The 25,069-nt window shown below is 42.0% G+C and overlaps 1 protein-coding gene across 1 annotated transcript in view; it reads left to right on the top strand.

The window, feature by feature from the left end:
- The window catches only part of SCUBE2 (signal peptide, CUB domain and EGF like domain containing 2), a 101,815-nt gene that overhangs the window by 63,328 nt on the left and 13,418 nt on the right, over positions 1-25,069 (top strand). The window contains exons 17-21 of the mRNA XM_042782838.1: positions 12,124-12,294; positions 15,641-15,808; positions 16,767-16,928; positions 19,826-20,023; positions 21,449-21,601. Of these exons, the coding sequence (XP_042638772.1) occupies positions 12,124-12,294; positions 15,641-15,808; positions 16,767-16,928; positions 19,826-20,023; positions 21,449-21,601 (852 nt within the window). The remainder of the gene's footprint in view (positions 1-12,123; positions 12,295-15,640; positions 15,809-16,766; positions 16,929-19,825; positions 20,024-21,448; positions 21,602-25,069) is intronic.

The following is a 25,069-nucleotide window of genomic DNA, read 5'->3' as shown; positions in this document are numbered from 1 at the left end:
CAGACTCGGTCTCTATCCCCCTCTTCTATCTTCACACTGTCCTAGGTGACCTCATTCAGTCCCATACCTTTAAATACTACCATATGCGGATGACTGCTGAACTATTCTCTCCAGCCCTGACCTCTAATTTCAGTTATGGACTCCTCTATCACAGAAGTGTTGAATGTTTTCACCTAAAGTAACTGTTGTTTACTTAAAGTAAAATATTTTTTTAATTTATGGATGTTTCCTTATAACTTAAATACTTTGTACTATTGTCTCATATTTTATGTACATTCTAAAAAAAGAATAAATATTAAATAAACAAATTTTAAAAATAACTAGCATCTTTAGGTACAATATTTACAATTTAGCAAGGTTCATTGTTAATAGTACTAGTTGTAAATCCATTTTTCAAAAAACCTTCTTGTTAATTGCTAGGGTTTGGGCCAACTCTTGTCAGATCTGATTAAATTGCCACTGTTTCCAGATGATGGTAGGGTTTGACAGAGAACTTGTACTAAGAGTACAAGATGCATCCCCTCTGGCATCTTCCTCTTGTGCATGTCTACTTGCATCACTGGTATTACTTTCTGTCCAAGGTTTTTTACAGGACTCTTTCTAAGCTAGTTTTTATTTTGTGATAGTTTAGTTGCAGCTAGATAATATAATCGGGAAATCTATTTAACCAGTCACAGTGAAACTATATTTCTTCTCTCAATAGGTTGGAAACAAGTGAGTCAGTGTTCTCCTCCCCCCAGGGTTGTAAAATGCCGGTTCTTCTCTTGGGAGACTTGTGTCTTTACATGTGTCCTGTGTCCTGTGACTGATGGAGATGTGTACTGACTAAGAGACCAATCTTATATCACACACTAAACCAGTGAAGTTTTATTTATTTATTTTTAAATAAAAATAAATATACATAGATGTAAATATGTTTTACCCATATCCCATCTTGTATACCCTTGATGTATTCTACCTCTGAGAACCCTTGAGGTAATCTACCTCTGAGACTACCAGTGTAACTAATGCCTACTCAGTATCAACACTTGGATCACCAACAAGTACCTCAAATCAAGATGCCTAAACCACCTTTTTGTTCTCCCCCCTCCTTCCAAAATAAAACCTGCTTCTCCTTCTTAGTAAATTGCACCTCTACTTACTGAGTTACTCAAGTCAAAAATTATGGAATTATCCTTGACTTCTCTTGGTCTATCATATCTGTCATCACTCTGTTAGTAAATGCTGTTGGCTTTGCCTTTAAACCATATCCTGAATCCAATCCAATCCAAGTTTTCTCCTCCTCCATCATCACTACTCTGTTCCAAACCACCACCATCTCTTGCACCATCTACTGCAATAGGCTCTGAATTGTTCTTATTACTCTTGCATGCCCTCAGTCTATTCTCCAAATAGCAGCCAGGAGATCTTTTAAAACCCTCTGTTCAAAACCTCTGACACACTTGAGTAAGGTCTAATTTTCTTACCATGGCTTTAAGAACCTATATGATTTGGTTTTGCTTGCTTTTTAAAATTCATCTATCACCCTGCCTCCTTTCACTATGTTTGTGCTGTACTGGTCTTGCTGCTATTAATCAATATCATTGAAAAGCTGTTTCCCTCATTTCATTCCTATCTGTGCTCAAAGGCTTTCCTCGCTACCGTTCTAAAATAGTGTGCACATGAGCTCTGCCCCTACCACTCTTTGCTCCTTACCCTGGTCTACTTGTCGTCACACTCATCACTACTTGACTTTCCACTATGTATGTTTGTTTGCTCATTTATTGTCTACCTTCTGCACTTGAATGAGAGCTCCACTCGGGCAGGGCCATTTCTGTCTTCTTCCTTGCTGTATCTCCTGTTCCTGGAACATTTCCCAAGGAGCTCTTGTGATGCAGTGGTTAAAGCATTGGGCTGCTAACCAAAAGTTGAGTGGTTCAAACTCATCAGCTGCTCCATGGGAAAAAGATGATGCAGTCTGTTTCCATAAAGATGAACAGCCTTGGAAACTCTATGGGGGCAGTTCTTCTCTGTCCTGTAGGGTTGCTATGAGTGGGAATCAACTCAATGGCAGTAGGTTTTGGGTTAGAACATTTCCCAGTACATAATCCATGTTCAATAGATATTTATTTAATGAACGAGCAAATGAATATTCACAGGGACAACAGATGAAATCCTGAGGGTAGTTGACTTTAAGAGAAAAGAGGGCAAAGGACAAATCTTTGAGAGCATATTGAAATTGAAGGCAAAAGAGACACTCCAAAGGAATTGAAATTTCAGCTCTTGTTAACTAGGCAAGAAGAGAACATGGAGTGCATGTGGGAACTCAGCACAGACTGCTTCAAGTTCTCTGCCCCAACTGTAGGAATGTTTTAAACAGCAAAGCTGAGCACATACCAAAAACCTGGACAGACATAGGAAACCAATATTTCAGCCCAAGGGTGTACTGTCCCCTGTTACCCTGAAGCACTCATTTAAAAGGGGCTCAAACCAGGATCCTGAGGCCTCGGACCACGGCCTCTGAGATAAAGCAGGAGCTCCAGGACTCCTTGGGAATCTGCGTAGGCTGCTTGTGGCTCTTCAGAAGTCAGGGTGTGATTCTTAAGAAAACAGTCAGATGCTGGAGAGTGACCCCTTTTATTAGGTTCACTGTCTTAGCCACAGAGAAACCATAGTGTTTGTCCGTAGCCTGAAATACTCAAAGGCCACAGTGCTGAAAAGAGGGCCGCCTTCAGGCCTCTTTGTCGCCATTAATCCTGGTCCCCGCTGGTCTCACCCTTTTGCATCAAAAAAGCTTTCTAGTATTTTTTTCTTTTTTAAGAGGAGAAAAAAAACAGCTGTGTGGGATTTGAGAATGGGATTTTAATGGTCACTGAAGACACACAAAGCTTTGCAGCGATAGTGAAGCATTCTGGGGGCAATTGACTCCTTTGTCTGGGGCAGCAGAAACGAGCTGGCTGCTCAAGGAGAAAAGAGCACCAACTGGAACGCATGAGTGAGGTCTCTTCAGGCCAAATCTTCAGCATATTTGCAAAGAGCTATTTTCAAGCTCCCTTCATGACATTTCAGAGAGTTGCTTTTTGTGTTTAGCTCACTTTTACTTTGTAAAGGAAACAAAATTATATGGAAGGTGCTTGGCATGAATTATTTCCGTAGGTCTTTCTTGCTGGAAAGAAAAGGGAACATTTGGCTGACAATATGAGTTTGTTTGTGTGAAGCAGGACTTTCCCTGTGAGGATTAAGAACTGGTACCCTGGTAAAGCCGGTCAGCCCAAGAGGCATTTCTCAGCCCTTTGCTCAGTTGAGAAATCCCAACAGAAGTGGGATATTGTGATGACTCTCAAACTGTAGCACTGAGAAAGCTTTGGGAGCTTTGAATTGTTCTAAGGGGAGTGGATATGCCAGCAAGTCATCTCTGACTCATGGTAGCCCCAAGTGGGTCAGAGTAGAACTGGGCTCCATAGGGTTTTCAGTGACTCATCTTTCAGAAGATCACCCGGCCTTTCTTCCAAGGTGCCTCTGTGTGGACTTGAACCTCCACCCTTTGGTTAGCAGCCATGCACATTAACTGTACTTTCCAGGGACTCCAGAGCAGCAAGAGCCCATCCAGTATTCTTTTCAGTGAGAATCAGGTCTGATCTTTTGCACCCTTGGAGGGGATGAGTTTTCTTCCAGAAGAATGAGAGAACAGATCATGCTGCTCTGACTCTTGAGTTGTGATTAATGGGATTCTTGGAATCCATATGGACACTTGCCCTTTAGGTGAATGAGGATTCTGAGAACAGCTGTTTCCAAAATGGAGCTGGTTTGTGCTAGAGGGGCCACTGATAGTCTTGGTTTTATTTACCTTTTGCCAATGTTCATGATGGGTTGGCTCATTAGAGGCTTGAACAGGTTTGTTCTCATTTTCTGGCCTGCTGTAGATACTGGAATAGTGAGGAAGGACAAGAGTAAAAAGTTGTGAATTCCTAGTACATAATTGAGTCCAGCTTCTCATAGGAGATGGGCTGGAACCAGAGTGATTATGGAAACCATTATCCAATAAGGCTGTACTTAAGGGGGAATAAGTCTGGAATCACAGGCTCTGTCTGCTACAGATGGATGCATCATCCTCATAGTAACATTGTTTGCCAAGAAAGCAAGAGTTTGGTTCACTTTTTAAATTTTTTTACAAAACATCATTGTATTATATAAAAATGATATACAAATATTCTAAAAGAAAATCCAAAGAATATTTAAAAAGCATTGAGATTTAGATATTAAACTACAGTGTATCCTTTATTGATGGATTACATTAATTATAGAAATAATATTTGAAATGTGGCATATTTTGGCTTATTATCAAAAAGGCTCAATTTTTTTTTTTTTTTAAGAATATGAAGTGAATAATGAAAGACATTTTTATTACTGGCAAAAGATAACTTTTGTCATGTTTAATCCCAAATGCCTTTATGCAGATTGCATTTGTAGGATGAGATGAAAATAGATAACCCTCCTCACAGACATTCAAGAGACAGAATAGCTAACTTTATCATGAGATGTGTGAATCCCCCCCACCCCATTTCTTGGCAGCTTAGGTGTAAAAGAGAATGTGTGTGCTGCAGTCAAACACCCCTAAAGCCCCATGGAGAATCCTTGGCAAAATCTTGAGTTGTGCTTTAGTCTGCTCTTCTGTTAAATGACTGCACCGCCCCCTGCCCCGACCTCCCTTAATCTCAGAGTTCTTGATCTTAATGTAGGTGTTATTACAGACCAGCTGTGGGCTTTGGCCAAGTTATTTAACCTCTCTAAGTCTCTGTTTCTGTAAAATGGAGCTAATTTTAGTGCCTTGGAAACCCAAGGAGGGGTCGCTATGAGTCAGATCTGACTGAACAGCAGTGAGTTTGGTTTTGGGTTTTGGAACCTCTTAGGAATAAATGAGATAATGTATACAAAGCTTTTGGCAAGGCATCTAGTGTAAGTTCTCAATGTTAACCACTAGAAAAGTATTTTTATAGTTGTGATCATGCTGTTTGAATATTATGGCAGCAAGTTCAATTTAGTACATATTACTTCATGTTCAAACCCTACAAAAGATATAAATCCATATTTCAGTAACACCAGAAATATAATCAGAAGCACAGTTTATGAATTTATTTATTATTTATCATGGAAACATTTTCCAGGGTATACTTTTTATAACCCATTAGTTGTATCACAAATATGAAGCAGGTATTTTGGAGAGCTTGTCTATAAGGCCCTTGAGATCACCCAGGGTGAGCTCAAAACAGCCTCTGATCATACCTCTCTCCTTTCCATGGCTACCTTTTATATGCAAAATAAAATTCAAATAGCTGGCATTCAAGAACTTTCTCAATCTATTACCCAAAACTTTACTTTCTTCCTTCTCCTCCCATATTTCATTCCTGAATATTTACTACCACTTGCCCCTTTCTCAACTGGAAGATCCTATTCATCCTTCAAGGCACAACACAAATGTGGCTTCCTCTAGGAAACCTTCCAGGATGTTGCCAGCTAGCTAGATTTAATAGCACCCTCCTCCTTTTCTCACAGCAGGAGACCTATGTTAATGAATGCTTTTTACCTTAATAATCCTCCCAATGGCCCTATAAAGTAGAGAATACTAGGATTTTTTTCTCTTTTCAACCATCAAGTGCTTGTACTATAAAAATAATTAGGACATCTGTGATTCTGGCCTTCAAGGAGCTCAGGGTCTAGGAGTGACAGGCCTATAAATGCCTCTGTTGTTAGGTGCTGTCAAGTTGGTTGCATCCCTATGTACAACAGAACAAAATGCTGCCTGGCCTTGCACCATCCTTATGATCATTGCTATGTTTGAACCTATTGTTGCAGCCACTGTGTCAATCCATCATGTTGAGGGTCTTCCTTTTTTTCTTTTTTCCAACTCTGTCTTTGGTCTAGGGTGATTCCAATTTACCTGCCCCTGTCTGATCTTCTCACCTGTCTATACATTTATCTGTAGCGTGATGTTTGATGTTAGTGGCAATGCAATACGGTCTTCCTCTTTTTCACTGAACTTCTACTTTATCAAGGATGATGTCCTTCTAGAGAAAATAGTCTCTCCCGATAACAGGTCCAATGTAAGATGAAGTCTCATCATCCTTCCTTCCAAGGAACATTCTAACTGTATTTCTTCCAAGACAGACTTGTTTGTTCTTCTGGCAGTCCATGGTATACAGCCATACCTCATTTTATTGTACTTTGCTTTATTGCATTTCACAGATATTGTATTTTCTACAAATAGAAGGTTTGTGGCAACCCTGCATTGAGCAAGTTCATAGGTGCAATTTTTATAACAGCATGTGCTCACTCCAAGTCTCTGTAGCATTTGGTAATTCTCACAATATTTCAAACTTTTCATAATGCTATTGCTTACTTGACTACTTGTTGTTGTTGTTGTTTGCCGTCGAGTCGGACCCGACTATAGCGACCCCTCCTTGGGTTTCTGAGACAGTATCTCTACCGAAGTAGATTGCTCAACTTCCTTCTGAGGAGTGGCTGGTGGGTTTGAACTGCCAGCCTTCTGGTTAGCAGTCAAGTGCCTTAGGCACTAATGTAAACATAATTTTTATATGTACCAGGAAACCAAAATATTTGGGTTATTCACTTTATTGTGATATTTGCTTTATTGTGGTAGTCTGGTACCAAACTCCAAGGTTTGTCTCTATTCAATATTCTTTCTCAACACTATAATTCAAAAGCATCAATTCTTCGGTCTTCCTTATTCATTGTCAAGCTCTCACATGCATATGAGGTGACTGAAAGTACTATGGCTTAGGTCAGGCATACCTTAGTCCTCAAAGTGACATCTTTGCTTTTCAATACTTTAAAGAGATCTTTTGCAGCTAATTTGCCCAATGTAATATGTCATTTGATTTCTTGACTGCTACTTCCATGGGTATGGATTGGTGAATCTAAGTAAAATTAAATCCTTGACAACTTAAATCTTTTCTCTATTTATCATGATGTTGCTTATTGGTTCAATTGTGAGGACTTGTTCTCTTTATGTTGAGGTGTAATCCATACTGAAGGCTGTAGTCTGATCTTCATAAGCAAATGCTTCATGTTCTTTTTACTTTCAGCAAGCAAGGTTGTGTCATCTGCATATCACAGGTTGTTTATAAGTCTTCCTCCAATCATGATGCTTCATTCTTCTTCATATAGTCCAGCTTCTCAGATTATTTGCTTAGCATACAGATTGAATAAGTATGGTGAAAAGATACAACCCTGATGCACACCTATCTAGATTTTAAACCATGCAGTATCCTTTTGTTCTGTTCAAACAACTGCTTCTTGGTCTGTGTATAGGTTCCTACTGAGTACAGTAAAGTGTTCTGGGATTCCCATAGACTCAGGAAAAGATTTATGGCAAGAAACATGGAGATCTCCAAAGGACACTAGGTCCACAGATGTTGAAAGGAGATAAGGGCCTTTCCCCAGAACCAAAAGAGAGAGAAAGCCCTTCTCTAGAGCTGTCACCTTGAATTTGGAGTTTAGCCTCCTAAACTGTGAGAGAATAAATTTCTGTTTGTTAAAGTCACCTATTATGGTATTTCTGTTATAGCAGCACTAGATAACTAAGACTGACTTTGGCACCAGAAGTGGGATGCTGTTCTAACAGATACCATGGAAGTGGTTTTGAAATTGAGTAATGAGTAGAGGCTGGAAAAATTTTAAGGTGCTTAATAGTAAAAATCTACATTCCCTTGAAGAGAGTCTTGGAGGAATTTTGGACATGAAAAGCAATTCTGGTGAGAACTCAGAAGGAAGTGAGGAGAGTTATAATACCAGAGACGGCAGAGATGATGAAAAGCAACAGCAGAGAAATGGTGGCAGCAGAATCGGGAGATCAGCACATGATGGCATAGGAGCCAACCCACGGAGCAAGAGAGCTGAGTGCCTTCAGGCTGAGCCTTCCTGGCAAAATGGGAAATCTGGGCACTTATCAGTAGAGCGAAAGAGCTTTGTAACAGTTGCCTGAGGAAGGCAGAGTCTAGGAGCACCCAAGAGGCCAGAGGGGTGAGGGGTTGAGAGGTCAAGAAACCAGGAAGCAGAATGCTAAGAGACAAGGAGCACAAGAAGCAGAACTGCCTTAGTCTCAAGAGAAAGATCATGACCTCTGGGGTCTTAGAGTGTGGAACCATGGCCTGCTGGGTCTCAAAGGGTGGGCTACAGCCTCCTAGGATCTAAGGAGTCAAATATTCATCAACTTGGCTCTGGAGTATGGGGCTACATTCACAAGTGCCAGGGGTTAAGATGAAGTCACTGCCCAAAGCTGAGGCGGGGGTGGAGGGGGAACTGCTATGCCCAAGAGCATAAGAATGGGGCCTGACAAGGCCGAGGTTGTAGGGTCATCACTCAATTGGACTAGGAAAATGGGTCCACCCAAATACGAAGGAACAGTTGCTGTCCCAGTAGGCCTGCAAGGTGAAGCTGAAGCCCAGGGCTGAGGGGCCTCCAGCCAGAATCCAGAGAGCATGGCTAACACTCAGAGTCTGAAGGGCAGGGCCATTGCCCAGATGGTCTCAGAGAACAAAGGATTATTTTCAAGCTTTGAGAACTAATGTAAATTGTTCTGCTGGGTTTTGGACTTGCTTGGTACTCTTATTCCCTCTTTCCTTCCAGTTTCTTCCATTTGTAATGGAAATGTCTACCTTGTGCCTGTTCCGCCATTGGTCTTTAGAAGCAGATAACTTGTATTCTAGATTTCATAGGTTCATAGATGAAGAGAAATTTTGCCCCAGGCTGGCATTTGGACTTGGAATTGATTTAAGACTTTTAGGATGATATGGTGGGATGAAAATGTTTTACATGTGGCAAAGACATGAATTTGGGGGGACAAAAGGGTGGAATGTCATAAATTGAAATGTGTCTCCCCAAGATATGTATCAATTTAGCTAACCTATGATTCCCAGTATTGTGTGATTGTCTTCCATTTTGTTATCTGATGTAATTGTCCTTCCTATGTGTTATAAACCCTAATCTCTGCCTGTGGTTAATGAAGCAAGATTAAGTTATGTTAAAGAAGATTAGGTTATGTTCCTTATGTTAATGAGGCAGAATTAGGGTACAGTGCAACACCCTTACTCAAATTACAACTCTGATCTGATGTAAGGAGAATTTCCCAGGGGTGTGGCCTGCATCACCTTTTCTCTTACAAGAGATAAAAGGAGAGAGAATGGAGCAGAGAAGGAGGGACCTGACTACCACCAAAACAGAAGAGCCAGGAGTGGGGTGCATCCTTTGGACCTGGGGTTCCTGCACTGAGAACCTCCTAGACCCAGGGGAAGATTGATGCCAAGATACACAGAGATCTCCAAGGGATATTAGGCACACAGATGTTGAAAGGAGTTAAGGACTTTCCCCCAGAGCCAACAGAAAGAGAAAGCCTTCCCCTAGAACTGGTGCCCTGAATTTGGACTTCCAGCATCCTAAACTGTGAGAGTATAAAGTTCTGTTTGTTACAACCACCCATTTATTGTATTTTCTGTTATAGCAGCGCTAGATAACCTAAGACACTATTCTTCTCAATGTTATCCATTATTTGTTATGATCCACAGAGTCAAATGCCTTTGCATAGTCAATAAAACAGGTAAACATTTTTCCAGTATTCTCTGCTTTCAGCCAAGATCCATCTGATACCTACAATTATATCCTTCTTTCAACATCTTCTTCTGAATCCAGTTTGAATTTCTGGCAGTTCCCTGTCAGTGTATTGCTGCAACTGTTTTTGAATTATCTTCAGCGGAATTTTACTTGCATGTGATATCAATGATATTGTTTGATAATTTCTGCATTCTGTTGTATCACTTTCCTTTGGAATGGGCCCAGATATGGATCTCTTCTAGTCAGTTGGCCAGGTAGCTGTCTTCCAAATTTTTCTGGCATAGACAAGTGAGCAGTTTCAGCATTGCATCCATTTGTTGAAACATCTCAATTGGTGCCAGTGCTTTCAGTGCCAGTGCTTTAATTCCTGGTGCTTGGACTTCTTCCTTCATTATCATCAGTTCTTGATCATATGCTACCTCCTGGAATTGTTGAATATTGACCAATTCCTTTTGGTACAGTGATTTGTGCATTCCTTCTATCTTCTTTTGATGCTAATTGCATTCAATATCTTGCCCATGGAATCCTTCAGTATTGCAACTTGAGGCTTGAATTTTTCTTCAGTTGTTTCAGCCTGAGAAATGCCAAGTATGTTCTTCCCTTTTGGTTTTCAAACTCCAAGCCTTAGTCCATTTTAATATTTTACTTTGTCTTCTCAAGCCACCCTTTGAAATCTTCTGTTCTTTCCATTCTCATTAGCTGCTCTACATTTAAAAGCAAGTTGCAGAGTCTCTTCTGACATCCATTTTGGTCTCTTCTTTATTACCTGTCTTTTTAATGACCTTTTGTTTTCTTCATGTATGATGTCTTTGATATTATCCTACAACTTGTCTGGTCTTTGGTCATTAGTGTTCAGTGCTCCAAACTATTCTTCAGATGGTTTCTAAATCCAGGTGGGATATTCTCAAGGTCATATTTTGGCTCTTGTGGACTTGTTTTAATTTTCCTTAGCTTCAACCTTAACTTGCATATGAACAATTGATGGTTTGTTCAGCAGTTGACCTTGGCCTTAATCTGACTGATGATATTCAGCTGCTTCATCATCTCTTACCATTGGTGTAGTCAATCTGATTCCTGTGTTTTCCATTCTGATGAAGTCCACAGGCACAATCACCATTCAATAATATTGAAAAACATGCATTTGCAATGAATAAGTTATGGGTCTTGAAAAATTCTATCATGCATTCCTTCTATCACACGACCTCCTGTATTGCTTCTGTCACCAAGGCCACATTTCCTAATTACCAGTCCTTCTTCTTCATTTCCAACTTTTGCATTCCAACCACACATTGTTATCAATGCATTTTGATTGTGTGTCTGGTCACTTTCAGACTGCAGAAGTTGGTAAGAATTTTTCTTTTCTTCATTTTTGTCATTAATGGTTGGTGTGTTCATTTGAATAATAATAGTTGTATTGACTAGTCTTCCTTATAGAAGTATGCATTTATCTTACTTACTATACTGTACTTCAGGATAGATTTTGAAATGTTCCTTTTGACAATGAATGTGACACTGCTCCTCTTTAATTTGTCGTTCCTAGCATAGTAGACCATATAATTGTCCAACTCAGAAAGGCCAATACCAGTCAATTTCAGCTCACAAATGCCTAGGATATCTATCTTCAAGCAATCCATTGCACTCTTGACAGCTCCAATTTTCCTAGATTCACACATTGTACATTCCACATTGTGATTAGTAATGGATATTTACAGATGTTTCTTTTCATTTCGAGTCATGCCACAACAGCAAATGAAGGTCCTGAAAGCTTTACTCCATCCACATCATTAAGGTCGACTCTACTTTGAGGAGGCAGCCCTCTCCCAATCGTATTTTGAGTGTCATCCAACCAGAGAAGGAGCTCCAGTGTTGCAGTGGTGAAAGCATTTGGCTGCTAACCAAAAGATTGGCAGTTTGAACCCACTAGCCACTCTGCAGGAGAAAGATGAGGCAGTCTGCTTCCAAAAAGATTTACAGCCTTAAAAACTCTATTGGGAAGTTCTACCCTGTCCTATAGGATCACTATGAGTTGGAATTGACTCAATAGTGGTAGATTTGGCTTGTGTTTCCCAACCTGACAGCCTAATCTTCTGGCTACATCAGACAGTGTTCTGCTGCTATTCATAAGGTTTTCACTGGCCATTTTTTCAGAAGTAGATCACAGGTCCTTCTTCCTAGTCTGTCTTAGTCTGGAAGCTCTGCTGAAGCATGTCCACCATGAGTGACCCTGCTGGTATTTGAAATACCTATAACATAGCATATGAACATTCCAGCATCTCAGCAACATGCAAGCCAACACAACGTGGCAAACTGACAGATGAATGGTGGACAAATTGACAAACTAGGAGTGGACAATGGGGACCATGGCAGAGGGGTGTGTATAGGGAATCCAGAAGCAGTGCACGTGCTGTCATTCAGGGGGTTTGCATGGGGAATATGAGGGTCCCATCTCTAGCATACACATTCCCCTTCCTTGACCTCTGTCCTTGCATTGACCAGACTGTTTCCCTCTTTGACTAGTCAGTTGCAGGGCTGGGACATATTATGATGGAATACAAGAACGCTGCATTTTATGTCCAAATGGAACATTCCAAAATGAGGAAGGACAAATCACATGTGAACCATGCCCAAGACCAGAAAATCCTGGGGCCCTGAAGATCCCAGAAGCTTGGAATGTGTCTGAATGTGGAGGTAAGAATGTCATCTGTCCCTTCTTACTCCTTCAGTCTCCAATATCATTGTTTAGACAGGAGCCCTATGTGGCATCTTGAGAACTCCAGCTGACAAACACTTCACCATGGGCTTCCTAGGAGCTGGGATCATATTGGGTTACTTTTGGCTCTCCAGTGCCTAGCACTTGCTTGATCAAATAAGCAAAGATGTGCTACAACACATTAGTGGTGTGTGTGTGAGTGTGCGTGTGTGGGAATGAGATCACTGCATGTGTTATTTACTGTAAATAACACTCTGAAACCTGAGTGATCTCCCAATGTGTAGGGACTCTTTGCATGTGTTGAAATGGGGAAGGTGGGTCTAATTTTTTTTTTTTTTTAAAAAAAAAGCTTTGATCTCAAATTCAGAAGTTGTTCATTAAAAAAATAATATCCATCTGGTTATTAAAACTGGGACCTCCTCTGAAGTTTCTATTCATCTGTTACAAAATATTAACTCTGAAGCCAAGTTAGGTTCTGTGAGTTTCTTTCCTTTTTTTTTTTTTAATTAATTGTCTCTTTATTAAATGGAAAAAAATCAAGTGTATTGATGCTCTGTGGGCTCAAATGGAAGGTGTAGAAATTTGTACAAGATGGACATGGCAGAGTGCACCGAAACCCCCACCGCCCCCTCCTTTCTCCTTCGAGGATTCTTAGGCCCAGCTTTAGTTCCTACCTAAATGACTCCAAACTCAGCTGCAGGACTATTTCTGGTTAATAAAATCAGACCCTCAGATTGAGAGCATGAATCCTGTAATATCTTTGTCCTGCTGTGAAACTCCAGAATTAACTGCAGGTTGATAAGAGGGAAATTTTTTATACCTATTCACCCTTGGATATAATATTAGTAAAAATAATAATTGCTAATATTTATTGAATGCTTACCTGTGCCAAGCATCATGATAAGTATATTACATGAATTATTCATTTAATCACATCACTACAACAACTTTAGGAGGTTAAGTGACTCATTCAAGGTCACACAGTGAAAAGGTGTCAGACCCAGTTCTGACAGGCTCCAGAGTCCTCCCTTGAGTGTGTGTTCTTTAAATGCCATTATATCTATGACTTTTGGGTAGAAGACCATTAAAATAATAGAGAAGAGAGGATTAAGAGCACAAAAGACAACAGATTTTTATAGCACCTTGCAACGACAAGCCAACTCCTGAGGAACGTGTGCTTTGAATAACCTCTTTTACTATTTATGGCTATGCTTCTTGTCCAAAACTTTTTTTTATTTTAGGATTTGGGTGAAGATTTACAGAGTAAATTCACTTTTCATACAGCAGTTCACTTATACTTTGTCTCATGTCATTGACCAAAATTTACAATGCAGCAGCTCCCCTCCCACTTCCTCCCCATAGTTACCTCCTCCCAGTGTCCATCCCCTCATACTCTTCTGCACCCTGAGCTATCTCCCTGTGCATAAGCAGCCCTTCCTTCTCCCATGATTGTTCTCTCCAGGGCATGTGTCTACTTGAGGTAAATGTTTAACTCACATGCCTGTACTTTGTTTGGCTGGAAACCACAGTTGTGGGTTCAATCCCAGACCTGAAGGGCAGCTAGGGGCCATAGTCTCAGTGACTACACCAGGCTCTATTGGACCAGCAAACCTGGTCCCCACCTTCTTTTTTTTTTTTTTTTTGCCTCCAAATGATTTTGAGTTTTGTTCCACATTGTTCTCCCTCTTTATGCAGGATCTCCTACATCCCTTCCAGGTGGATGGCAGTGGTAGCTGGGCACCATCTATTTCTTCTGGTCTCATAGTTGTATAGGTTGCAGATCGGATGGTGTACCAGTCACTAGGACTGATTGTTTCCATTAATTTTGGTTTTCTTCTTTCTTCTTGACGAGGAGAGACCCGTTGTTGCATCTAGATGGCAGCTTCCAAGCTTTTAAGGTCCCAGTCGCTACTCGCCAAAGTAGTAGGTAGAACAATGTTTTGTATAGTATGTTATGCCAATTGAGCTTGATGTCCCCTGTGACTATGGTCCCAAGCCCGCAGGATCAACTACTCGGTCCCTCTGGGTAGCTGGCTGTGACCAAGCAATGACCATAACCTTGCCCCTTGTCAGCTCTACTATACACCTGGGAATTCTGATCATTCACATGAACTTACAGGCCCATTGTCTGCCAACCCTATATATGATCTTGGATACACTCTCCATTTAGACATACCTAATTGTTTAGCTTGTTCACCTATCTATCCGTCCCTATACCCATGTTTGCTTTCACTGACAACTCAGTACTGTATATGCAAAAGGGTTCATATTTGTTGTCTGTACTGCCCATGTAACTCTCTATGTCTTTCTCATCCTCAATGCTGCCATATTGGTCACTCACATTTGGTACATTGCCCTGCTCTTCACCCAAATCAATATTTATCTCTATCTATCTAACAGCATTCCCTCCCCTCCCCTCCCACCCCTGGTAACCAACAAAGAAAATGTCCTCCAATATATAAACCTTTCCTTAACTTTTACAATAATGGACTAATACAATATTTGTCCTTTTGTGACTGACTTATTTCACTCAGCATAATGTCCTCCAAGTTCATCCACGTTATGCGGTGTTTTGCAGATTCTACATTATTCTTTAGCGTTGCATAGTATTCCATTGTGTGAATGTACCAAAGTTTGGTTATCCATTCCTCAGTTGTTGGACATCTAGGTTGTTTCCAAGTTTTGGCTATTGTAAATAGTGCTGCGATGAACATCGGCGTGTTGTCCTAAACTTAAAAAAAAAAAAAAAATCACTTAAATGCCACTGGGTCCTTCTGTCAATACAGATTGGATTGGTTGGATTTAGCAGACTAATTGAGGTAGTCCAGGACACATCTCAGTGTAAGGAGGTGTAACTTAGTACATATAATTGGTAAAACAGAGGAGACTCTTCCAGTCACCCTTTATAGCCCTAGGATGTAATCAGAGAGATGGGGGTGTGTAAAATTGGTTGATGACCAAATTGACACCAGAGCGGAGAACTCTCTCTCTAGGGGTTCCTGCATTGCAGACGGCAGTGTATAGACCTAAGCCTGAACATACCCAGTTCTACCCCATATTTTAGAGGGGCTGACAGTTAACTCCTTGGTTTCCATCTTTGCACTGTGCTTTGTGCCTTGTGTGTAAGCATCAGGCCCTCACATGCCATCTACTCAGAGTCAGTGACAGGGCAGGGCTGACTGTTGGTGTGCTTCTCTCACTGAGATAAGAACTACGATCAGCACAAGGTGACAGGGCCTGACCACAGTCTGATCTCATCTGCAGAGAGGTGGGAAAGGGTCTGCTTGGAAGAGCTTGCTCACCTAGGGCCATTTGTCTCCCCAGGTCTTTGCCAACCTGGTGAATATTCCACAGATGGCTTTGCCCCCTGCCAACTCTGTCCCCTGGGCACATTCCAGCCTGAAGTGGGCCGTACTTCCTGCTTTCCCTGTGGAGGAGGCCTTCCCACCAAACAGCTGGGAGCCACTTCCTTCCAGGACTGTGAGACCAGAGGTGAGGACTTGGTAGCTTGCCTTTTTCTAGAACTGAATTTCCCTTCTTAGCACCATGGAATCTGGTAGAGCTCCAATTAGGCTAGGCCAGAGATGTTCTGTGAGGTGCCTCGGAGGTTGGGAGATCATGTCCCCAGCTCCATCCAGCCCTGCAGGGAAGTCTCTGAACATGGCATCCCTCTAGCCACCTGGGCTCCTCCATCTAGACAAGGCTGACTGGAGGGACAATTAGGGATAGATGAGCAGGTTTTGTACACAGGATCCCTCAGCTCTTTGTTTCAAGCCTTTCTCTACCCCAGTGCCCTTAGCTAGAACTTCCCCATCTGCTATAGGCCCTATCCCTCCTCCAGAACACCATTCCTAGTTGCCTCTTCCCAGAGAGACAAACAAATCACCAATAAGTCAATTCTGACTCATGTCAACCCCATGTATGTCAGAGTAGAACTGTGATCCACAGAGTTTTCAGTGACTGATTTTTCAGAAGTAGATCTCTTTCTTCTTTCTGAGGAGCCTCTGGATGGACTTGAACCTCTGACCTTTCAGTTATTAGCTGAGCACATTAACCATCTACACCACCCAGAGACTCCAAGGAGCCCATTTCTGAGCCGAATATCAGTTCTGCATCCCTTCAGTGATCACAAATATGCTTGGCATGATGCCTCGAGCTGCGCTCACTGATGCCATTCTCTGTGTGAGCCATAAACCCTGTAAGATCCATACATACCTTGTTCCCTTTGTGTTTTTCTCAGTGTCATGAGTCACAAGTTCCATCACCCTCCCAACCAGGCTATTTATGGAATTAAGTGTTAATTAGCCCCAGATTTGTAGGAAAGCACTGCTTCATTTGGATATAAAATTTATTTAATGAGCTGTAAAATGCTTTTGTATTGCATTTGTGTTGGTAAAAATGTCTTTCCTCCCCCCTTCCCCATTCTCTCCACCCTCCCCTACCCCTACAGTTCAATGTTCCCCTGGACATTTCTATAACACCACGACTCACCGATGTATCCGTTGCCCAGCAGGAACATACCAGCCTGAATTTGGAAAAAATAATTGTGTTTCCTGTCCAGGAAATACAACGACTGATTTTGATGGATCCACGAACATAACCCAGTGTAAAAGTAGGTCTCTTTATCTCTAAGGCTTTTCACAGTCCAGATTAAGAGAGCAAGTGCCTGGGACCATCTCTGGGCAAGAGGTCCAAGTTTCACTCGGAACTAGGTAGAAAACGCTGAAGGGGAGCAAATTGATCTACAGGCCCTCAACTTCATTGAGCCTGGCTTTTTCACCAAATACAATTGTCTTAATTTTTTCCCTGTGGCATCATTTCACATCAGCCCTGTTCAGCAAGAATTGTTTGAGGACCTTTTATGTGCCAGGCACTATGCTGGGTCCTTGATTGATGCCAAACCAGGCACAGACTATGAGGACTGCAAAGGAAGGAGCAATTAACCATCTGGAGAGATGCCAGAAGGCTTCTAGAGGGCATGAGAAGGCTTTGATAGGGAAGGGTGGAGGGGAGAGAGTGGGAGAAAGGGCTTTGTGCTTGAGAGAGCAGCTGGGGGGAAGCACTGATTCAGGAAAGTGAAAGGTGTTTCTAGAGACCCCTGGACCTGAGCAAAGAATGTACTGAAGGGAGCCCGAGGCAGACCAAGAGGGGAAGCCTTGAATGCCATGCTAAGGAGTTTGATGTGCTTTTTACAGGAATGTAGGAGCAAATCATTTAAAGACTTTCTGTGTTTGTTTTTACCATTGTGTGCAACTCTCTAGTAAAAGCCAGAAGTAAATTTCAGCTAATTTAGTAGCATTAAGCCAGCAGTCAAAGGAGAGCAAGGAGGCTTCCCTAAGCTAGAGAAGTCTGGGACTGAAAGGAACAGCGAATCATTTGAATTTTATTGGAAGGTTTATCTTGGGCAGTTGGAAGGTTATTAGAAGATTGTCTAGTTTTCTCTCTATTCCAGTGAAGCCAGTTTTTTTTTTTTTTAATTAATTTTTTTTAACAACATCCTTTCTAGTCTCCTGTTGAACACCTACTGTGATAAGCAGCTCACTACCTCTCATGATACCCTTGTCTGTTGGTAGATTAGACTTTGGGGATGCTCACAATGTTAGAAAATTCTTCCCCAATTCAAGCTCCATGGCTCTCCTCTCTCCCTTTTCTCTTCCAAGAAGAAACGCCTATCTTTTTTTTTTTTTTTTTTTCCTACTTCTTGTTCTTCTGTGCTGTCTAGTCAATTCCAACTCACAGCAACTGTATTGGACAGAGCAGGGTTTCAAAGGGTGTAATCTATGGAAGCAGATTGCCATATCTTCTCTCGTGAGCAGCTGGTGAGTTCAAACTGCTATCTTTCAGTTAGCAGCCAAGAGCTTAACCACTGTACCACCACAAACAAACAAAACAAACCTGTTGCCTTTGACTCAGTTCCAACGCATGGTGACCTCATGTGTTGCAGTGTGGAATTGCTCCATAAGGTTTTCAAGGCTCTGACCTTTTGTAAGCAGCAGACCACCAGGACTTTTCTTTCAACATGCCTCTGAGGGATATTGAACTGACAATCTTTCAGTTAGTAGCTAAGCGCTTAACTGTTGGTACCACACAGGGACTCCATTTAATAAAAATTCCAAACTAATATTGAGAGGAAAAAGAATTCCTTCAGTGTCTTCTCTTACACAGATTTACTTGACAGTTTTAGACAATAAGGTCTTTAAGAGTAAGGACTGGATGTTTCTCATTCTAGAACTGCAGAGCATTTGTTAACTGTTAGGTAAGTGGGGAGTCGATGAATGAAGACATGACTGAGGTCGGATGTATGGGGCATGTGAGTGCACTCTTTGCCTTTGGTACCAAATATGAGTACCCAGCATGCTCTGTACTAACTGAGAGTGAACTGGATTTCTCTTCCCCACTGAAAAAAATATATATGGTGTTCGTTAGAGACAAGAAGTAGAAGAATATGGCTGTCATTTTCTTTATCAAGAATCTCAAATCAAATATTTAAAAAAATCAAAAAGGTTTTTGTGGTAGTTCAGTTTGTGTGTCAACTTGGCTGGGCTGGTTGAATGGCTGGGCAGCTGGATGTAGTATTCCCCATGAAGAGACTGGTAATCAACTCCATGGTGAAATCTATTGTGAGCAGCTGAGTAGCTACCTTAGGGAACATGCTCTGCTTCCTTTATATAAGCAGAAGCCTTGGGGAATGGTCTCTAGCTTATGGTACACTTAGACCCTCCATGTAGCCATGTCATTGTTCAGCAGCCTGCTGTGCTCTGCCAACCTTGGGACTTACAATGGACTTTAATTAATGACCTGCCATGTGGTTTGGTAACATTGGGACTGTGCCATTTTATTTGTCGTCCTTGGGCTTGCTAGCCTCAGCAGCCAGTAACTGCCTGAGTGAAGAAAAGCCTCTAGTGTCAGTGGGCCGGGAGCAAGAGGCAGAGCTGAAGCCCAAAGTCAAGGGGCTTTCACACAGCCCCTAGAATCTGGCACTTTGAACTTGGACTTCTAGCCTCCGGAACTGTAAGAGAATAAACTTTGTTAAGACTGTCCCATTTGTGGTATACTCTTCGACTCGACGGCAAACAACAACAACAACAACTTGACACAGTGGCACTGGGTAACCAGAGCAATCTTTATCCAATATTCTCAAGTGAACAGTGAGCTCTGTTATCCCTATTTTGACAGACCTAGGAAGTTCCCCCTAGAACTTGGACTTTGTAAGCAAAATGTTGAAAGCTCATGGTGTCCTTCTGTTTCACATACACCTGCCCCTGACCTTGTGTGCCTTCAAACTAATGAGAAACAGAGAGTTGAACTCTGTGTGGGAAGTTGATATAGTTTGGCTTTCACAGGAGGCCCTGGACATGGTTGGATTCATCCCTGGGATGGTGTCATTTGAATGTCCCATTCCTCCATGGAGACAGGGATGCTGAGGTTCTCCTCAGCCAAGCTGGTGGTGGCCGTGACAGAGGGACAACAGTGCTGTACCTTTATAACTCATGGCATTTCCTCTTTCAGACAGAAGATGTGGAGGGGAGCTGGGAGATTTCACTGGGTACATTGAATCCCCAAACTACCCAGGCAATTACCCAGCCAACACTGAGTGTACGTGGACCATCAACCCACCTCCTAAGCGCCGCATCTTGATTGTGGTCCCTGAGATCTTCCTGCCCATAGAGGACGACTGTGGAGACTACCTGGTGATGCGGAAAACCTGTGCGTTTCAACCTTGTGCTCCTTTTCCCTCTAAGGCCAGCTGGGAAGCCCCCTTTTCCTGATGATCTGCTCCCCAGGCTTTAAATGTGAGGAGACCTAGAATGTCATCTCTGTATTAGAACTGAGATGGAATATAAGTTTATAGTTTGCCAAAAAACACACTTTAGACTAAAGCCACATGGTCAGCCTTCTGCTGAACTCCTGATGTAGTAGTCCTGCAGGTCAGGACTGTGTGCTCAGTAGAGTGAGGTGGACTTTCTTCCATGAGGACACAGAAAGTGAATGAAACTCATGGAGTGTTAGACCAGACACTTGCCTTATCCTGGGCAGCAACTTGTGGCTTGGGGACTAAGGTCAAGGGCATGGTCCAATGAAGAGGGGGCCCTTCATTCCATCCTGACCCATGGCTCAGTGTCCTTAAAGGGACACTGCCACCAAAACAGTTCAGAAGTAGTATGGTGAGTGGGCTCTGCGCCAGATTGTCTGGATCTGATTCCCAGCTCCACTAGAAGTTCCATGATCTTGAGCAAACAGTCTTTCTGTTTCTGTGCCTTAGTTTCCTCATCTGGTAATATGGGAAAACTAAAACAGCTACCTCATAGGGCTGTTATGAGGATTAAATGAGTTCAGATTTTCAAAACAGAATAATAATGGTACATGGAGCCACAATAGGTGTAAAGGTTTACTCTTCTTATTAGTATGGTCTCTGGGTAATGCAAATGGTTAACATGCTTGGCTGCTAACCAAAAGGTCGGCAGTTTGAGTCTATCCAGAGGTGCCTTGGAAGAAAGGCCTGGCAATATGCTTCTGAAAAATGAGCCATTGAAAATCCCATGGAGCACACTCTACTCTGATGTATGTGGGGTTGACATGAATTGAAGTTGACATGATGACAACTTGTTTTTTTTTTTTTTTTTTAATTCTTATTAGTGGCAAAAATGTAGGCTTAAAGCCTGACCTTACTACATACTGGCTGTGTGACCCTGGGCAATTATTTTTATAAAAGAGGTAATAATTTTACCAAATTCCTGGGGTTGTTGAAGGATTAAATGAGATGAAGTCCATAAGGTGCTTAATACACTGCCCCCGCTGCTTAGGAAGCATGCAGTAAATGGTGGCGATTACAATGAGATTACAGTAGGTCAGCTCTGGAATTTGAGGGTCCTCTGCCCAGCTCCTACAGTGAGTGGGCTGCTGCTTTTTGCCTGACCACCAGTCTGTAGGCTTAGCTTTCCCTCGGGGCCCACAATCACCAGCTGTATCCACTCTGTTTCCAGAACTTTTGACCATTTTGATGGTTCATCTGGGCCTGATGAACCCTTGAACAGGACATGTTTTACAGTCGGAGTGTTTGAAAGATGAGCGTTATTGCCTGCCTGGTCGTGACGAATCTTAAACCTTTCCTCTCCCAACTTCCCTTGGCAGCTTCCTCCAATTCTGTGACAACATATGAAACCTGCCAGACCTATGAGCGCCCCATTGCCTTCACCTCCAGGTCAAAGAAGCTGTGGATTCAATTCAAGTCCAACGAAGGGAACAGTGCCAGAGGGTTCCAGGTGCCGTATGTGACATACGATGGTAAGTGCTGTGAAGCTTGTGGAAGGAGTATCTCTGCTTTGATCAGAACTAGCTTCTGAGCCAGCTGGTGGATTGCTGACAACACACTAGCTCAGAGAAGCAGGCGGGATGAGGGGAAAGGACATTGCTGACTCACAAGTGACAAATTTTAAACAGGCATTTGGGGACACTGACTACAGGGATGAAAAGATGTTTTATAAAATAAATAAAAGTGAGCATAGTGGATAATAGCATGGATGTCGGAGTCAGGCAGGCTTGGGAGTAATCTCTTCTGTGACTTTGTGTATATTACTCACTATTTCCAAGCCCCATTTTCCTCAATTATAAATAAGGATAATCATTAGACTTAAAATGTGAATTCAGTGGGACAATCCACATGAAGACTTGGTACAGTGCCTGGCACATAGTAATCCCTCAGTAAATAGAAATATACTATAATTATGACTTTTATTTTATGGACTCCTAAGGTAGGGCAGACTAAGTGCTGGTCCTGGCTTTGCCACTAGCTAGCTCACTGGGTGAGGCTGGGCAAGTCAGATGATTTCTCTGCTTTCATTTTCCTTATGCTAAATGAGAGGGTGGCCCATCTGAGCCCTGGGGCCCTATCTAGCTCTGAAATTTGGTTGACAAACATTTACTACCACAAAATTAGCTAGACCTTGCCCTTGAGGACCTCACTGTCTAGTGAGGGAATAGTCAGTCTGTTCATTCATGAATTTATTCATTCATCCCTCCATATTTAATGAGCATGCACTGTTCCAGGCATTAGGCTAGGTGCTGGAGACAATGTGATGAATGGCAGAGACACAAACATGTATGTTGTCGTAGACGCTTTAGTGGAGTATGCACCAAGCACTGTGTGAGTATAGAAGAGAGCAATGGTTAACTTTACATGGATTTTTAGGAGTAGAACTAAGTCTCAAAAGCTTTTAGGTCTTGAAGAAAAAAATATTAATGTTTTCTGGGCAGAAACGAGGGGAAGAGCATTCAGCAAGAGGCATAGGCCAAAGGATGGAAGCTTGGGAAGAATTGGTATGTATGGGGACTGATGAATAGTTTGTTTGGCTGGTGCACAGGGGGAGTAGAGGTCAGGAGTGAGAGATAGGACTCCAAGGGGGCGGGGTTAGGCCATAAACAACTTTGAATGCCAAGCTCAGAAGGGTAGACTTAATCTTACAGGAAGCTACTTGTTTTGGTTCTTTGGTGCTGTTCAGACAGACAGACAAATGTATGGCTTTAACAAATGGGTCTATTCTCTTACAGTTTTGGAGGCTAGAAGTCTGAGTTTAAAGTGCCAGCTCTAGGGGCTGGGTGAAAGCCCCTCAACCTTGGGCTTTGGCTCTGCCTCTTGCTCCCGGCGCACTGCAGCTGGAGGCCTCTCCTTAGCTCAGGCAGCTGCTGAGGCTGATAAGTCCAATGTTGACAAGGAAAATGGCATAGTCCAAAGATTACCAAGCAACATGGCAGGCCACTAGTTCAAGTCCAGAAACAGTCACAATATTGGCAGATAACATGGCAGGCCACTTGCTGACAACTCAACCAAATGGAATCCAGAAGCTAGAGACATTTCTTAAAGCTTCTTATTACATAGTAGAAGCAGACCACATCCCTAAGGTAGCTACTCAGCTGCTCACAGTATATTCCACCATGGAGTTGATTACATCTTATCACGGGAATAACTACATCCAGCTGCCCAGCCACTCAAACCCAGGCCCAGCCAAGCTGAAACACAACCTTAACCACCCCACCACTGAAAGCTTTTAGAAAGACAAGTGCCAGAATTAGATGTGTTTTGCGAAGAAAACATTCCATGGCTTTCCTAAAAACATTCCACATAGTCTATTTTCAACATATGACATCATCATCCCTGTCTGACAGTTGCCTGAAATTATGCCAAACACCCAAGACAAAGGATCTTAGTATCAGACTCCTGGGTCAGACACATATGCCTCCCACAGGGCTCTGCTCAGATAGGCAGAGGGTCTCATCCACCTGAAAGCAGCCAACAGGCAATCACCCTTATGGGGAATTAGGAACAAAGCAAAAAAGACCCTGAAACTCCAGAATAAATGTCACCAAAGCTCACGTACTTTAGTCTGGCTCTTCTCAACTCTGCCTTTGTGATACATAATTTTTTTAAAATTCAATAAAAGAGTTGTAGCTTGAACCAGAGGAAGTTACCTGTAACCCTGCATGGGCCCATGAAGAGTGTCTCTCATGTGTTACAGCAGGAAATAGTTGAAAACTGCTGCTTTGGCCACACAGAAGCCCCTTAGGTCTTCATTCAGAGCCTATTTAATCTTTTACTTATTTATTTTAAAAATATATATTTGAAATAAATTTTATATCTTGTTTCCAAGCCCAGAAGAATAGAAATCACAATTAGAAGGGTCAGGGGAGGCCGCTACAGAGTGGCCTAATGGCCACTGGAGAATGATGAGAATGGAAGCTGTGGCTAATGCTTATTGAGCATTATTGTGTACGAGAAGCATGCTAAGAACTTTTGATATTGCACATTCCTCACAATCACCCAGTGACATAGACATGGTTATTTTCTCATTTTATAGATGAGGCCACGCAGCTTTAGAGATTTAAGAAACTGACCTAAGGTCATACCATGACAAAGCTGCAGAGCTAGGATTAGCCCAGGTCTTTGGGACTCCAAAGCCTGAGTTCTTAACTATAACACTTTACTGCTTTTATAAGGAGTCAATAGTTCTTAAAAGCAAAGGAAATATTTTAAAAGAGAGTGGTCTGCAAGCATTTGGTGTAGTGACAAGTAGTCCTACAGTTCTCTACTACAGCAGAATACAGCACAGCAACTGACATTTCTAATGGTAAACTGATGTTCCATCTTTAAAAGGAGTGAATTCCCTGTGTAGAGACAGGAGCAGGAGGATTCAAGATTAAAAAAAGAAAAAACTTGTACTCTTACTTATATTTTATATCTAGTAAACTAATCTGGTAGTTTAGTGCCTAAGGCACTTGACTACTAACCAGAAGGCTGGCGGTTCAAACCTACCAGCCACTTCTTGGAAGGAAGGTTGGGCAATCTACTTCTGTAGTGATACTGCCTTTGGAAACCCAAGGAGGGGTCACTATGAGTCGGGTCCAACTTGATGGCACATAACAACAAACTAAAAGCACAAGAAGAATGATACCACTCTATAATAATAGAATACCAGTGATATTATATACTTTACCTACAAAATCAATAATTGTTATACTATTAATTCCATTTACCATCTCTTGATTGAAAGAAACTTTTCAAGATCCCCTCTTTTTGTGACTGAAACCTTCCCTTTTGTGAATGGGAACCAGACAAGGATGCCCTCTATCACCACTTCTATTCAACATTGTATTGGAAGTCCTAGCCAGGGCAATAAGGCAAGAAAGGGAAATCAAAGGCATCCAAATTAGTAAAAAAGAAGTAAAACTATCCCAATTTGCTGATGATATGATCCTATG

The sequence above is a fragment of the Orycteropus afer genome, unplaced genomic scaffold (assembly GCF_000298275.1).
Source record: "Orycteropus afer afer isolate SDZICR_OR568_19922 unplaced genomic scaffold, OryAfe1.0 scaffold00014, whole genome shotgun sequence".
Taxonomy (NCBI): Eukaryota; Metazoa; Chordata; class Mammalia; order Tubulidentata; family Orycteropodidae; genus Orycteropus; species Orycteropus afer.
This window is presented reverse-complemented; position numbering and strand designations above follow the sequence as displayed.